Source organism: Morchella importuna (assembly GCF_003444635.1).
Source record: "Morchella importuna strain M04M26 chromosome Unknown Morimp01GS013, whole genome shotgun sequence".
NCBI classification, from domain to species: domain Eukaryota; kingdom Fungi; phylum Ascomycota; class Pezizomycetes; order Pezizales; family Morchellaceae; genus Morchella; species Morchella importuna.
The window spans coordinates 530268-544868 of record NW_025763410.1 but is presented as its reverse complement, the minus strand read 5'-3'; the positions used below and the strand labels follow the sequence as shown (position 1 = coordinate 544868).

Genomic DNA, 14601 nt, shown 5'->3' with positions numbered 1-14601 from the left:
GTAACAAGATACCTCTTACTCCATAAGCCAGATATAGAATTATAAGAACATTTATAACTTAAATTTCTATAAATAATACGATCTTGCCGTGTCATTGACCTTAGTCGATGCATCTGTGGCTGAATCTATTTGCTCTAAGCACTCAAGTCTTCAAAGCTATTACTGTTATCACTAATCAGTTCGTCTACTCGTTCCTATCATAATTATTGGTAGTGCAATAGAAAGAAGACGTTTGTTGGTTTTGTATTACTTGGGGTTGGTGGGAATCTGATTAGATTATCTCGATTATCTAGCTAGTAATGATTGTTGTGGAGTTATGATATCACTTCAACGGGACTTGCCGGTACTGCTAAATACTACTAACGTGGGGGTGTCCGATTCGGTAGTAGCCATATCGCACTTAGATTTTTACGTATCTGTGGGGTCAATCATGATCAATTATATGCACTTTCACACCGCCTTTGATGGGTCGATAATATTACATGTAGCCAGATTCATGGGACGTAATCGAACCCTGGGTTTCTCCACACAATAAGGTCTTTCTATTATGACTACAACCTCAAAGCCGGCGGCCACACATATTATGCCACATACACTATAGATATTGAGTAATCCACAAATTGTGCATATCACGGATATCATGACAATAGTTTTGAAAATCGCCCCCCCCCTACCTTCACATCACCTCCACCAACCGCTTGCATGACGTTGACGTGTAACCATACATGGAAACGTGGGTCGGAGAATTTAGCAGTAATCAACGTGTCAAACGTGCATACCCGTACGATCATCTGCGGCACCAAACCTTAAATTGTTTATTTATCCATGGCCACGAGAAATCACTAATCGTCAATTCTCGGTGATGCCGAAAAGCAAAACGTAATGCAATGTAGATTATTCTTCCATCCCAATATTAATCATCTTTTGCCTTGTTGAAAGTGGGGCACCAGGGAAGGGATAAAGAAAGGGGTGGTTGCATGGCGCAAGCTTGTTCCTCAAATGACACGGTCTATATATTCTTCTGTCCCATCCACATCTTCCAGACATTTCCCCTTATGCTTCGTTTTTCCTTTTCCTACCTATAACACTTTGCCCCAAATCCGAGACCAAACCCGCACTAAGCCAGCAATTCGTAACTACCCTAATGATATTCAAACAAAATCTTTGCGTCAAACATATATATCTACAAAAAAAGCCCTGTCGACCCCTATTCCTACCAACTCATGCCATTGCAACGCCTAAGACTAATAATACCGGTCCGTACCAAACCAAAAAGGAAAAAAACAAACCGAGAAAAAGACGACCAATGAAAAAGGAGTAGAGTAGAGAAGCCCGTTTTTTTCTTTCTTCCAAACACACAACCCTGTATATAAAACGAAAAAAGAAGTTTACCCCTAGGAAAAATGAAAAATAAAATATGTATCTTATCAATAACCGCCACGTTCTTCCACCACCGCCTCATTAGCATCAGAATAATTGGGTCGAGTCAAATTAGTACACTGGTGCCACAGTAGCGAGGGAGATTGCTGCTTCGACATCCGATTTTTTGAATCCAGGGAACCGTCCCAGGCACACACCACGTGGAATCAATTCTGCACGGAGATCATTAGTGAATATTTATAGGCAATGTTTGGCAATGTGAAACTTACGTTTAATAAACATGTCTAGGTCCACCTGCTTCTTCACACCCTCAAGAACCTTGATGGATGCTTCGTTATCAATCTCATTGGCACCCGCAGGCGAAGAATGATTCTTCTCGAACTGTCTCACTTGATAGTTGACCTGGTCCTCAGGGGTTCTCATCGCCTGTGGCTGGAAATAGTCCAATGACATCACGGTAGCGGAAGTGAGACCGCCCTGCGTCTGGTTCGCGTTCGCCGTCCGAGCGGGAGGCGTCTGGGGGGGCTTCTAGGCCTCAGGGTCTGAGGTGGTTGTGCCAAGCTCGGAGACGCCTGTCGGGAGTGTTCCGATTCGACCTCCATCTCCATCAAGTCGGCGCCGGCGTTGTTCAATGTATCGGCTGCCGCGGTAGTTGATGTTAGGATCCCCAGATTGGTGATGTATTGTTCTACCTCGTCTGGCCTAAGATATTTCTGGTGTATTCCGAGCTTGATGAGCATCTTGTTTGCTTCCTCGCGCATATTGAACTCTTCCCTATTCCTGGGCTCTTGTACTTGTCTGCCAGCTCGCTCCGCTTCGTAACTCTGCATTGATTCCGTGTAATCCAGAGGCTTTCTCGGAAGCGGTCGGATCTCGGGGTGTTCACTGAGGTCCAGACTGTCCTTGGGGCCAATCTGTAGTAGCTTTGTGATACATTCCAATGCATCCTCCCTGGATGTATAGCAAAAGGTGTAAGCGAATAGTCTGGCAACCTCATATTGGTCAGCGTTGGGAGAAGTAAGCATCAGGTGTGCGTATTCAAGTCCAGCACGGTGCAGGCGGCGGGAGAAGTTTGTCTCATGGAAAGAGTAACTGAATGACTCTAGCCCGGCTGGAATGTCCTGTTTGTATGTGGTACTTGGTGCTGGATCAAGCATTGCAGAAGATGTGGAAGAAGAGGATTGTAAAAGACCACCCATATATGCACTTTCTGAAGAGCTAGGTGAGTACAGCCCATGCTCTCGATTGTAGGAACCCAACGAAAAGGAAGAACTTGTAGTCATAGTATTGCTTCTGCCGCTAGCTCCACTACCTGCTGCCTCTGCTCCTGCCCCTGCACTACGGTTTTGGCTGTTCCCATTGTTATCGTAGGAACTTCTTGAGCCACGGCTGTTACCATTTTCTCTAGAATAGCTGACTTGGTAACCTCCAAAACTAGGCACAGAACCGCTTCCACCACTAGCCTGCATACCCCCACCCCCACCGCCAGACCCAGGGCTCCCATCGTCTCTACTGCGCCGTCGTTTGGACCTAGCATTGCCATTGCCGTCATCCTCGTTTATACTCTCACCTTCTGCATCCTCGTCGCCGGTCTCCGCACCCTCGGAGCTCCCGAGTGCTTCCTTGGCTAGTCCGAGGAACTTCTCGGTGAGTTGCTTGAGGTTGCTACCAAAGCCGGCACTGGAGACATCTGGGTTCTTGCTCAGACAGCTCATGGCCGAGTCGTGTAGCTCCAGAAACGTAGTCTGCATCCCGTCAATAGCAGTCTCTAGCTCATTGACTCGATTCCGTAAAGACGATATCGTAGTCTCCTTGCGAAGACGGTAAGCTCGTTGAGCGAGCCTGATCTGAGTACGCCGACGCTACAATTCCCTTCTGTTAGAAACAAAAGTCGCGGGAAAGTAAGAAGGGGAGGTAGTAAATGGATACATACATCTGCAGCATTCTCATCCTTCGTATCCAATCTCGGCCGACCTCTCTGCTTCCTATTACTGCTTCCGCCAGGACCACCTCTGGCAACCGGGGTAGGATCATGACCGCTATCATCACTGCCAGCCCTCTTCCGCCCTCGTCCCACGCCGGCGCTTCGTCCCTTTAGATCGTCCCCTCTGCGTCCACCCATCTGGTACTCGTGTTGGGAGGCCTGCATCCGTCGCATTCTCTCCCGCTCTTCTAAAATCTTTAGATCCCCGTGCTCCTCCGCCGAGAGGATGCTCAGGTCCATATCCATATTACCACCCATGGTACCACCCATCGGTAGCGGTTCCATTCCCATGCCCATGACATCGCTCATGTTAAGATACGTCGTAGGGTCCAGGTACCCACCACCAGAAGGTCCGGAGGCGGGGTGTGAAGAGTTTCTAGAGGGCGGCATAGAGTGCGGGTATGGAGCTGGGCTCGGATGCTGCTGCTGCTGTTGCTGCTGCTGCTGCTGTTCGGTGGAGGTGTTGATCCTATTCATGGGGAACGAGGAATGATATGGAGAACTCGAGGCACTGTGGTGGGCCGAAGAGTGCTGTGGGGTGCCTGGTAAGCTGCTTTGTTGCTGCTGCTGCCGCGGCTGGTGCAGATATTGGGGGTGCACCGGAGTCGGATGAACTGAATTGCCGGCGGGGGACATCATACGGTCTTCCCGGGAAATCGGAGCGAAGTTGGGGACGAAGGAATGGCGTAGTTCCGACTGTGTGCTGTGTTGGTTTTCCATACGGAGTCCCGAAAAAGCTCGAGTGGTAAAGGTAGTAGAAGTAGCAGAAGTAGCGGTAGTAATAGTCGGAAGTAAGGGAAGGGAAAAGGGCTGTGATAATATAATAATAGTAATAGTAATACGGATTGCTGGTTATCGTACGTAGTGTAGTGATAGTAGCTGCTGCTAAAAAAAACAAAAAAAACAGGGCTTGCTATATATCAACAACCACCAATGACCAAGAGTTCGTAGCCGTAACTGCTGCTTGCTGATGATATATTCCTTTGGTATAACGTTTTTCCTTGTTCTTCCCTTTTTTACGAGCCCGAGTTCAGATACCGGTGCTTTCTTCTTCTTCTGCTTCTTCTGCTTCTTCTTCTCGTCTTCTTCCCAACGGCTGCGCTTGCATCCGGCTCCGGGGTGCTGTGCTTGTGCAGCATTTTCTGCCAGGGAAGATGAGGATGAGTTCTTTTATATCTCCCAGGCCCTCGATTGCTTGGTACACGTAGTAGAATCCTTCGGGGGTCCTTGCAACTACATTTTTCAAACCCCCCTGGGCAACATAACTACAACTAGAGCAATGACGCAACTAGCTACCTAGACCTCGCCTCGAAGCGCTTGAATATAGATACACAATTGTGGCCATGAGTCTACCTAGCTTTGAACAGTCGTATGAAGGGTTTCTCTCGGCACTTTGAAGGGAAGAGGGATGGGGGTGTGCCGGTACGGTACGGTAGGTATGTAGGTAGGGATTAATTATTGGACAGTTCAGGAATGGATGGGACTAAATAACTTTGAGGTCAATCCCATTCAAAAGACTTCATGGTTATGCTTGTTTTCCCCTAACGCTCGAGTTTGAGGATATAGAAATCCCTTAGCAAAACAGTCAACTACAATCATCCATGTGGAGAAAAGAAAAAGCTACCTCTTTCACCACACCTACCCTTTCGCACTTTCACTCTCCGAAATGTACACTCGGGAAAACTGGACTCAAATCGACCACCACGCAAGTGGCTTTTGGGCTGAACCCCATTGCAAAAAATGTGATTTGAGAAGCAGATCCCAATCACGAGTGTGCGGGTAGCTCGGCTTCTGTCGAGTGGGTTCCACAGCAGATCTGGATCCCTTCCCGTGCGCCAGGGGCTTCCAGAAGAGCTGCTTGAAAATAAGTTTCCGTCGCCGTCCTCTCTTCGATTTGAGACACCACTTACCTGCCTACCCACATCGCATGTGAGTGAGTAGCTCCACTTTTATTTTTATTTTTATTTTATTTTTTATTATTGGAGAGAAGAGGGGGGGTGGTGTGCCCAGCTTTAGACTGATGCTCTGACTACCCGTTGCAGGATGGATGAGAAAGGATGGATGGATGGATGACCATGGGTGTAAATGGAGGGTATAAGTTACTAATGTCCGATGTAGGTAAGCTGATGGTTACGGGGGCCCCTAGTGCCAAAAAGGCTTGTATACCGCTGAGTCAATCTCAGCCCTGCTTACAAAATCGATCCGTACTCTTCCTGGAGGAGGTTTTTAGCTAGCTGGGGGAACAGTAGTAGTGGGGGGGGGGGGGGGGGGGGGAGGACACGGCGTCGGGGTGATTATGAGCTCAGTTTTGCAGGGAAGCGAGAAAAAAAGCTCCAGCGAAAATCGGATTCCAGTAGGAGTCAACAGATGCGCTTTTCTTCAGTTAGCAGGTACTGTATTCCAAATAATCCCTGCTGCTAGACTTGCTAAAAAAGGAATTACGGAAATACATACAGTATGTAAGTTTCTTGTCGATTGGGACAAGAACAGGTGAGGGTTTCGTCCTGGGGTTCGTTCAAGCAAGGATCAACTACTCTAGACGGGGGAGATTTTTTTTGGGGGGGGAACCGGCGATGGGACTCGGAGTTAAACACACGGAAGCCCGTTTAAACACCATGGCCCATCGTTACATCTATCTCCCTGATTAGGGATGGTATAAGAGTTCTCACTCACTCATAGTGAGGGTTTTTGTGTCTGTCAATGACAGAGTATTCTAGGTATGTAAGGTAAGCTGGAAGGTAAGATTCTCAGAATGTAGGTATTGTACCTACTCTATGTGCCGGCATCGGACTCCGAACCTCAGGTCATGAGCCTGACGAACGAGCGAGTGATTCTGAGCCGGCGGGCGGGCACGTTGCATGCGTTAGCCCGGCATATTGAGGGAGACCTTGCGTTCTTGCTTATCGGTAATATATTTTATCGGCCAGAGAGACTTGCCTATGTCAACCGGTGACAAGTGTAGGTTGCTTTCTGGTCGTTTTGGGTAGCAGATATGCACGAAGGAGGATGAATATACTGTTGGGTACTCATTATACCCAAAGAGGCCTATATCAAGCTCTCATATGATATTTGATTCACAAGCCAATAAGAAGAAACATAGCAAGACTAGTCGACTACCTTAAGGCAGTACGACGGGGCGAAGTACAGCATACCTTACCTGGCCTAGTTAAAGTATATGTATTACGGGTTGACAAAATTATCCGAACATTGTTGCAACCAAATTTTCAATTTCAACGTCGCCTTTTTCCACAACCACAAGGAAAGAGTACAAGAGATTTGATTTCTGTGATTTCTTATACCTCTATTATCTTAAGCTTTAATATGAAGTCAATTGAAATGGTTTCAAAAATCGGTCATTCTAGCTAATCTGTGTGGTTGCGACGCGAACGTCCGGATAATTTTGACAACCCATAATACCTACATGTACAGTCGCAACTCAATATGCCGGATCTCAATACGCCGGATCCCTTGCTATCCCGTACGAAATCATATCGAGTTGCGACTGTACTTTATCTAGAGCATACATATGTAGTACTCTACCGCACTTACATGTATGTACTTGGTACGTCTCTACCTACATAGATGCCTAGACTCAAGATTTTCGAAATCTGGTACCCGAATTCCGGTGTGGGGCCTAACCATATTTAGTCAAGCCTAGTTTCCTGCTCTGCGCATACCATATGCAACCAACCTTCCATCATCTCCAAGCAGGCCATGATGGGAAGGGGTGAGAGAGGAAGAGGAAGGAGGGGGTGGGGGCCTGGTGGGTAAAGATGTAGTAGTAGTAATGTACCTGCTCTATCATAAAGTAAATACCTTAACACCTTTCTTACCCCACTAGTTTAATTGTTTGGCCTGATTCTTTTGCAATGTCTTGGCCTCGAGTATCGGTATGCATGTAGAGTCAGGTATTTTGAGAACATCGATAGGGTGGTAGACAGCAGCTTACATAGAAGTTGGTTCAGCCACCCCTACATTCCAATCCGGTATTCTACTCTTTATCAGGGCATGTACCTACAGTGCCAACCAACATGACCGTGGCCGGGAATTAACTTGTGCAGCAGGTGAGCTAGAAGCAGGAAGGCAGCAGAGGAAGCAGGCGTCAATACAGTACTCTAGCGTGCCCAGCCAGCCCAGTACCCAAGAGTGGTACGTACTCACGGCGAGACACCCCACGTTCGGCAAGACATAAGACTTGATCAGTAAACAGTAGACACACATAACTGAACGCCATCTTTAGGAGATTAACGCAGCCCCAAAATTAACACATACCAAGCCTAATTAACCGATGCCATGAAACTGGCATGAATTGAGAGTCAAAGAGTGGGGGACACGGTCCTCTGGCTTGCCCGAGATTCTGAACTTGGAACAAAGCGGCTTGCTATGAAAAGCTTGACTTGGCACCATTACGGGCTAGTGTCATCAACTAGTGGCAGGGGCAGAGGGTAAATGACTAAGCTGCCGCAGATTTCGAGTGACAGACAAAACATTCGTCGGAGATTTAAAGTTATGCTCTTAACCGGGGATAAAACGCTCCTTAATATCATCATCCATCGTAGAATTAGGTAGGTGTAGGTACATGTAGTTACATATTATCGCTTGCCTGCTTGCTACTTCCCGCCTGGTTGCGGTTGCTTTTTTGCCAACAAAGGCTGGGGGCCAAACCTTGAAAAAAAACGCTCTTATCGCATCGTATATGGTAATGATATTCATGTCTGGATTTTTAAATCTCACAGCTCCTTTCACCATGCCAGATTATTAATAAGAGGTTCGTCACGAGGATTATTTCTAGACCCAATTTTAATCGAATCGCTCTCGTACTCGCTTGCTAGCTATAGATATCCCGGAGCCCGAGCACTTTCACCGAGATACTATAAACCGCGAACCGAACCTTTGAGCTTCAGTAGTAGTTAACCTGAGTGGGATCGATCTCAATTCCAGTATAGATCTTTATAAACGCTTAGCTGGATTGTATCTTTCTCTCCGAAATACCCCATGTTAGCAGTTACGTGTAAGAACTAGTGCTTAGCCACACCACTTAATTAACTAACCTTGCTTCTTTAAAATATATCATGCGTCGTCTCCAGCCTACGTTAATTATTCCTCAGCCCCAAACTCTTCACCGTTATAGCTTCCCCTGTCAATTGAACCCAGTAATTACATGGTTGATACGGAACTTTATTTTATCGAGAGGCTCAGTAAACTGCCGTTAGATCCGTTCAAATGTGCCTTTTGTTTACTAGGTAGCTAGTCAAATAGCCGACATACGAAAGGGCTGAAGAAAACACAAACTCCGGCTCCAAATGAACACTAACTATAGAAGTTGTTTCCTGATCGTCCAGCTGAGTATGCATCCGTGTGCCTGCCACCCGTCAAATCCACTCCGCTGGGTATCAAATCTAGTATATGCGCCCCCAAAAAGCTTTGTATCTATCCGCTGATGCCGGTATATTGCTTGAATTGATGGCTGACGACGGCCCGGTGTTGATAGATCTTGATATGACACCTGTTCGGACGTATCTGAATCGTTAATGAGTCTATCCATTTATCTTACAGTATCTGGAGTACGACTACGGCCATGGCTATGTTCCGTAGAAGGTTGGCATAACTGTGACGATGACGACGTAATCTACCCCAGAATATCCTTTTCCTGCTGGCTCTAACCTGTAATGCTGACAATTCGATATATGGATGGTCCCTGAAGATTACCTCACTATTGGCAAAGAAATTCTCCTAATCAGTCAGAAGTATGATGGCCATTTAGGGCTGCAGGGAAGTACGATTGCGTTTTATTGATTTCCAATTGCTGCCTGTTTGCATGAAATCGACATAAGCCCATATAGAGTACTCTACCTTAGAAAGAAGACTTTGCGGGGGATCACTGTGTGCTCGTCATAGAGCTTCTTCAACCCATTTTACGCACGACCTGCCGATAGATTTCAGTAACTGAAACCTCTTATTCTTGCCGTCCAATAGTTATTGACAGGTCATCAGTGTAAGATAGGTCCGAACGGAACCGTGAAACATCAGAATTTGAAATCCCACTCACCGTAGATGTAGAAGAGGAACCCTAGATTGTCACTCACTCTCCATTCGTCCAAATATGGTCTTTGTGCCTACAGCCGAATCCTTTTTTTGCTTACCCATTCGGAACAAATATGGACCCGCAAATCTTCTTGACCATTTTCATTTCTTCATTTCTTGACTCACTCACCCACTCACCCGTAGCAATGCCGGTCGGATCTACCCCACCCACACCGTCCCCGCATGGCGTTTCTCAGCAATAGCGCTAACATCATCGGGCCATCCATCCATCCACCCTTACCCAAGGCTGAGATATTTCCTCTGGTGCATTCAGAAATTCAAAATGCTCCCTCCCTCCATGATTGAGTAGAATAACTACTTTCCGCTCCGGCCTGTCTCCATATCTCCATTTAGCCCTTTTACTCGATCAGTTTATAACCTACTGGCCAGGTACAGATAATTGTTCCAATGACTGAACCGCGGAAAGATTTACCCTGTTGAGCCTAATTCCCTCAAAAAAGATTATTTGTTTATTGGAGTGGAAAAAGGAAGGGCAACTAACCTCACAATACGAACAGTGCTGTGCGTGCATACCTAGGACAAGAGACATGAACGGTAGGTCTCTCCCTCTCTCTCTCATTCGAACCCCAGAATTCGGGCTTCGCAAGGATTGGGGGAAACTATTCATCTGCACAAGCCCACGGCACGCACAAGCAAGAGGTTCCTCCCTTCCTAGTTGGCCGCGGGCAGAACACCTAGTTCCCACCTTTGCATGCCTGTCTGTCTGCGTAACCCATCCGTACAGTACACCACTAAAACCACAAAAAACCGACCATGCAGGTGACCTAAAACTTTTGCAATTTGGTCTTGGCTCTTCCTTTCCATTAATTACCAACCCGACCCATCCTCCTATCCGAAGCCGTCCGGCCTTTGTAACCTCCCCGGTCGCCTCAAAGAAATGTTAACTTTGGCCCCCAAAAGATCAAAAGGATGGTGTATCGTGTCCATGTTAGTTGTATGTGAGTGACCGATTTACAATCTACCCGTTATTCGCGTCCGTCCGAGCGGCATTCGAGTGAGGCCCCATGAAGTTGCAACCAAAATGTCATAGCGTAGCATGTTTATCGGTAAGCCATGCGTTTTTGTTGGAAGAGTGCATCGGAGATAAGTATGTCTATATTTTCCAATGGGAAACGTTGGCCGGACTGGTTGATGGAAACTTTTTTGATTCTAGGGATTGATAGAATAATTCTTCCCCCGGTACTATCGCTTCTTGATCGCTGCTTTGAGCATGCTGATGCTAGTTTGAAGTTGAAGGACAAATAGGTACACTTTGATCATTGAGATAGCTCAATCCCAGATAACTTAGTTACTGTAATAGGTTGAATAGATAGAGTACTATATTTTACCTCTCGATTGATAGCCTGGGCCAGCCTATAATGAGTACTTTCTAGGGGAAACTGAGTCAAGACAAAACAAGCCTATGTTTTAATTAGTCCTCATAATATCCAGACAAGCTTGAAAATGTGGCTTTAGAAACTACCTCACACCATTATTAGTCAGTCATTTGAGATTCCCAGGCGGTTAAGAGGGCATCATGCGGCCTTTCTTCGCCCATGCGGTCTCCCTAGCTGCCCGCTGGTTTGCTGGAAATGGCATCGTTAATTCCGCATGCGCAATCAATGCCAAAGGGCCCGGATAGAGTTCTTATTTGGAGAAAATTAAAAGTCTTACATGCACCTCAGAGACACGGACCGCAACAGGTTAGGAGGACGCCAGCAGATCTAGACCGGCCTATAAGCCCTGGCTATCTATTGTTGAAATTTGGCTGGTTAAGACGAACATAATTAATGTGCGAAGTAAGTATATTGATACCTACTCAATAGTACCGATAGGTTTTGTGTATGTTTATAATTGACCCCTTGATTGCGCGATCAACACTCATGTACCGCCAACCACACAGCATGTATTCGAGCAGTGCAACGACCTTATTTAATTTCTAGCAGGTCAATTATTTCCCTGTGCATGTATCTTGACATCATCGGTATGGCACGCGGTATACGCCAAGGTGCGGCACAACGAAAAATGCGCTGTCTGATTCAATTGGACACCAGCACATGTAGGAAACACCTCCGTCAGGTTTAGTGGTTTTGGCTGAGACCTGAAAGGAGCATCGTAGAGTAGGTCGTACGCGTCTCGGCCGATGCTAAGTAGAGCCGTATGCACTCTCGACAAAGAGAACCTTTCTAGAACATTGTTGTCACACCACACGTATGTTCGGGTTATTTTCCTCCCGTGTTTTGACCTTGGGATGAGCCTCATCTCGTACCTTATGAGCTAGTTTGATTCTTTTGGCGGGAACAATAGCACTTATTCTGTGGCCTAGCTTGAAATTAAGGAATGATCAGGCCTCGCCATATTGAAGCTTTGTTAGGTTCTATTAATTTCGATTGTAAAGTTGATTTTTCTTCTGAAGATACTCCTTTGTTTTTTGATAGGTAGAGGCGTATCTGCAAATGAGACAGGGATCGATATGGTTGAACTAGTGTCTAACAGGAAGGGGTATCAGTCTCATTAGACGAAATCTCATGACATGTACGTACTACATCGCATACATACCTCCAATGGGTCATATTCAGTAAGATCATATCCCAGGAAAGCATCATCTTCAGAACGACAAAGCGTCGTTTAAAAGAATCAACATCAGAAAGTATTAGCGAGATCTCGAGAATCCCATGCCATTTTACAGTAATTGTGATAAACCGGAAGGATAAATGGGCGTAAAGGCGATGGAAAACAACTTCTGGAGTGATTCGGGGGTGGAGAGAAATTAAGGCTGGGTGTTGATGACGTTGCGGTAAGTCAACTACAGCAGCAACGGTGTCACTTTCACCCGTATCAACTGCAGACTAGCTTCGTAGACATACATACAAGTACATGTATGTACGTGTAATACTCTACTTTGTTTATTCTGTATAAGAATCATTTTTTAATGGCATCTTGTGAATGGCTAATATCGCACAATGTGTAGTATTTCAAAAAATCTGGTCGTTCTGTTGCTGGAATGCTTAGACGCATATACATGTAGTTCTTGCACATGTCATGCATAGAGTACGTACATGTAGCTACATGTAGCTTTATGAATTCCTACAGCACATACCATTAGGTTGAACACCAGTGATACTGACACAATTTATCTATCCAGGCCTACATGAATCTATCGTTAAAACACCTATTAATATTGCGTGGTCGATATCAGATGCAGGGCACCGCATGCGGTCTTCTAGTCTCGCCAAGATATTACCCTACCTCTAAAAATGTATTTTTGGTATTGTGTTGGTTGGAATATAACGTGGTCATAACATAGACAACTGCGTATCGAAAATACTTTTTTTTTTTTAATTCTGATCAGTCGGCGGAAGGGAAAGAGGATACAGGAGCAATGGCGGAGTTAAGTAAGCCTTGCTCAGAGACAAGGAAATCCTGGAGGTCGAGGCTTTCAGCTCTGGTGCTACTCAGACGAAGGTTTATCAAAGTGCAGAAGCCAGTGCAGAAGCCAGTGCAGCCAGTGCAGCAACCATTACCGCAACAATTACCGCAACAATTACCGCAACCATTATCAATCACTCCAAACGAGTTAGAAAAGAGAGTAAAAGAGAAAGAGAAGGAAAAAACCCTCTCACTTTCCGATCTACCAAACGAGATACTCCTCCTTATAGCAGAGAGTCTTGAGTCTCCATTGCGTATCTCTCGTCTCCTCCAAGCCAGCCGTCATCTCACCAGCCTTCTTACACCACTTCTCCACCAACATGCCGTCCTAGATAAAGATGAAATACCAGCGCTCCACTGGGCAGCAAGAAGGGGTCATGTGGGTCTGGTCCGAACTCTGCTTCAGAAAGGCATCAACGTAGACCTCACGGACCCCCAACACCGGGGATGGACATCGCTCCACCTAGCAGCGGGGGAACATGAGTCGGTTGTAAAGGTTCTTTTGGAATGGGGAGCCAACGTTTCATTCCGTGATAGGTTCGATGAGACGCCGCTATATCGTGCTACGAGTAGACCAGATAATCTAGGAATTGTTAAGATGCTGCTAGAGGCCGGGGCAAACATTCATGATCAGAACTTTCACGGCGATGGGCCGTTGCATCGAGCTGTGAGACACAAGGTCCTTTATCCGGCAATGGTTAAACTGTTGCTGGATATGGGCGCAGATGTTTCTCTGAAAAATGGGTTCGGAGAGACCGCAGTGCACGTGGCAGGGAAGTGTCCTGATTTTAAAGAGTCATTCATATTATTGCTAGAGAAAGGAGATGCACTTGATTGTGTTGACAATAATGGACAGACTGTGCTGCATTATGCGGTGGTCCGCAGGTCTCATCATCTCCTGCCGTCCATGAGGTCGGGAGATTTCAAACTCAATGTCAACATCCAGGATAGAGACGGGAGAACACCACTTCATCTCGCTTCAATGAATGGGGATATGGAGTGGGTCGAGGTCTTGATGAAAAGAGGCGCGGATTCGGGGATTGAGGACTATCAAGGACATACAGCCCTAGATTACGAGAAAACGTGGGCTAGAGAGCAATTGATGGATGATGATGATTAGATGCTACAAGGGTGATCTGGGAGGTTTTTCTTCTCTCTATCAGTATTGTTGTTTTAGAACACCTGAAAAGTAAATACATATGTACTCACGACTTCACGATTTTATATTTGTTTTTGTTTTTGTTTTTGATCATCTCTTTCAATTGAAAATTGGCTTGCATTGTAAGCTTCGGCTAAGTTATAGTTACATATCATCTTTGAATACAATGTGTGTTTTAGCATGTGTTATTCATATTGTCATCAATACAAAAGGATATGAGCCCTAAGGCGCGTTGATCTTCGTGGTGTTAAACTCTTGTAGATATATTTCTCTGTAGAAACTTGTGAAATGACTGAACTACACTGATCCCCATAATCCATCCACACAGACACTGTGCTCGATGTGAGAAACTCAACTAGATTCTTATCTGATATATGCTTTTATTGTCGTCATGCATGTCAGAGACCGATTATATAGCCTTATAATGCATTTACGGGTATAAAAAAAATGGAAATTTAGATCTAAAACCATTCCCCGGAGTATAACTGAATGTTTCAATATTATGAAAATTTGTTAGTCATAGATTATCACTCGGTATTGCAAACGGTGACTCGAGAGACGGAGC

At 45.7% G+C, this 14601-nt stretch overlaps 4 protein-coding genes across 4 annotated transcripts; 1 reads left to right on the top strand and 3 right to left on the bottom strand.

Annotated features, from left to right (window-relative positions):
• Positions 1-1491: 1491 nt before the first annotated feature.
• On the bottom strand, positions 1492-4084 carry LAJ45_05058 (uncharacterized protein; the record flags this gene model as incomplete). Its single annotated transcript, XM_046114631.1, has 4 exons — positions 1492-1592; positions 1650-1908; positions 1977-3242; positions 3314-4084. The coding sequence occupies 4 exons, from the start codon at positions 4082-4084 to the stop codon at positions 1492-1494; spliced, it is 2397 nt and encodes a 798-aa protein (XP_045972180.1).
• Positions 4085-4889: 805 nt separating this feature from the next.
• Positions 4890-6150, bottom strand: LAJ45_05057 (uncharacterized protein; the record flags this gene model as incomplete). The annotated part of the gene is made up of 7 exons (XM_046114630.1): positions 4890-4936; positions 5007-5218; positions 5275-5278; positions 5644-5736; positions 5819-5868; positions 6038-6077; positions 6132-6150. The coding sequence occupies 7 exons, from the start codon at positions 6148-6150 to the stop codon at positions 4890-4892; spliced, it is 465 nt and encodes a 154-aa protein (XP_045972179.1).
• Positions 6151-8314: 2164 nt separating this feature from the next.
• On the bottom strand, positions 8315-9511 carry LAJ45_05056 (uncharacterized protein; the record flags this gene model as incomplete). Its single annotated transcript, XM_046114629.1, has 7 exons — positions 8315-8339; positions 8416-8452; positions 8569-8603; positions 8680-8870; positions 9029-9077; positions 9218-9245; positions 9451-9511. 7 exons carry the CDS (start codon positions 9509-9511, stop codon positions 8315-8317), a joined length of 426 nt encoding a protein of 141 aa, XP_045972178.1.
• A 2979-nt stretch (positions 9512-12490) lies between these two features.
• Positions 12491-13997, top strand: LAJ45_05055 (uncharacterized protein; the record flags this gene model as incomplete). Its single annotated transcript, XM_046114628.1, has 3 exons — positions 12491-12499; positions 12594-12707; positions 12801-13997. 3 exons carry the CDS (start codon positions 12491-12493, stop codon positions 13995-13997), a joined length of 1320 nt encoding a protein of 439 aa, XP_045972177.1.
• Between the last annotated feature and the right edge of the window lie 604 nt (positions 13998-14601).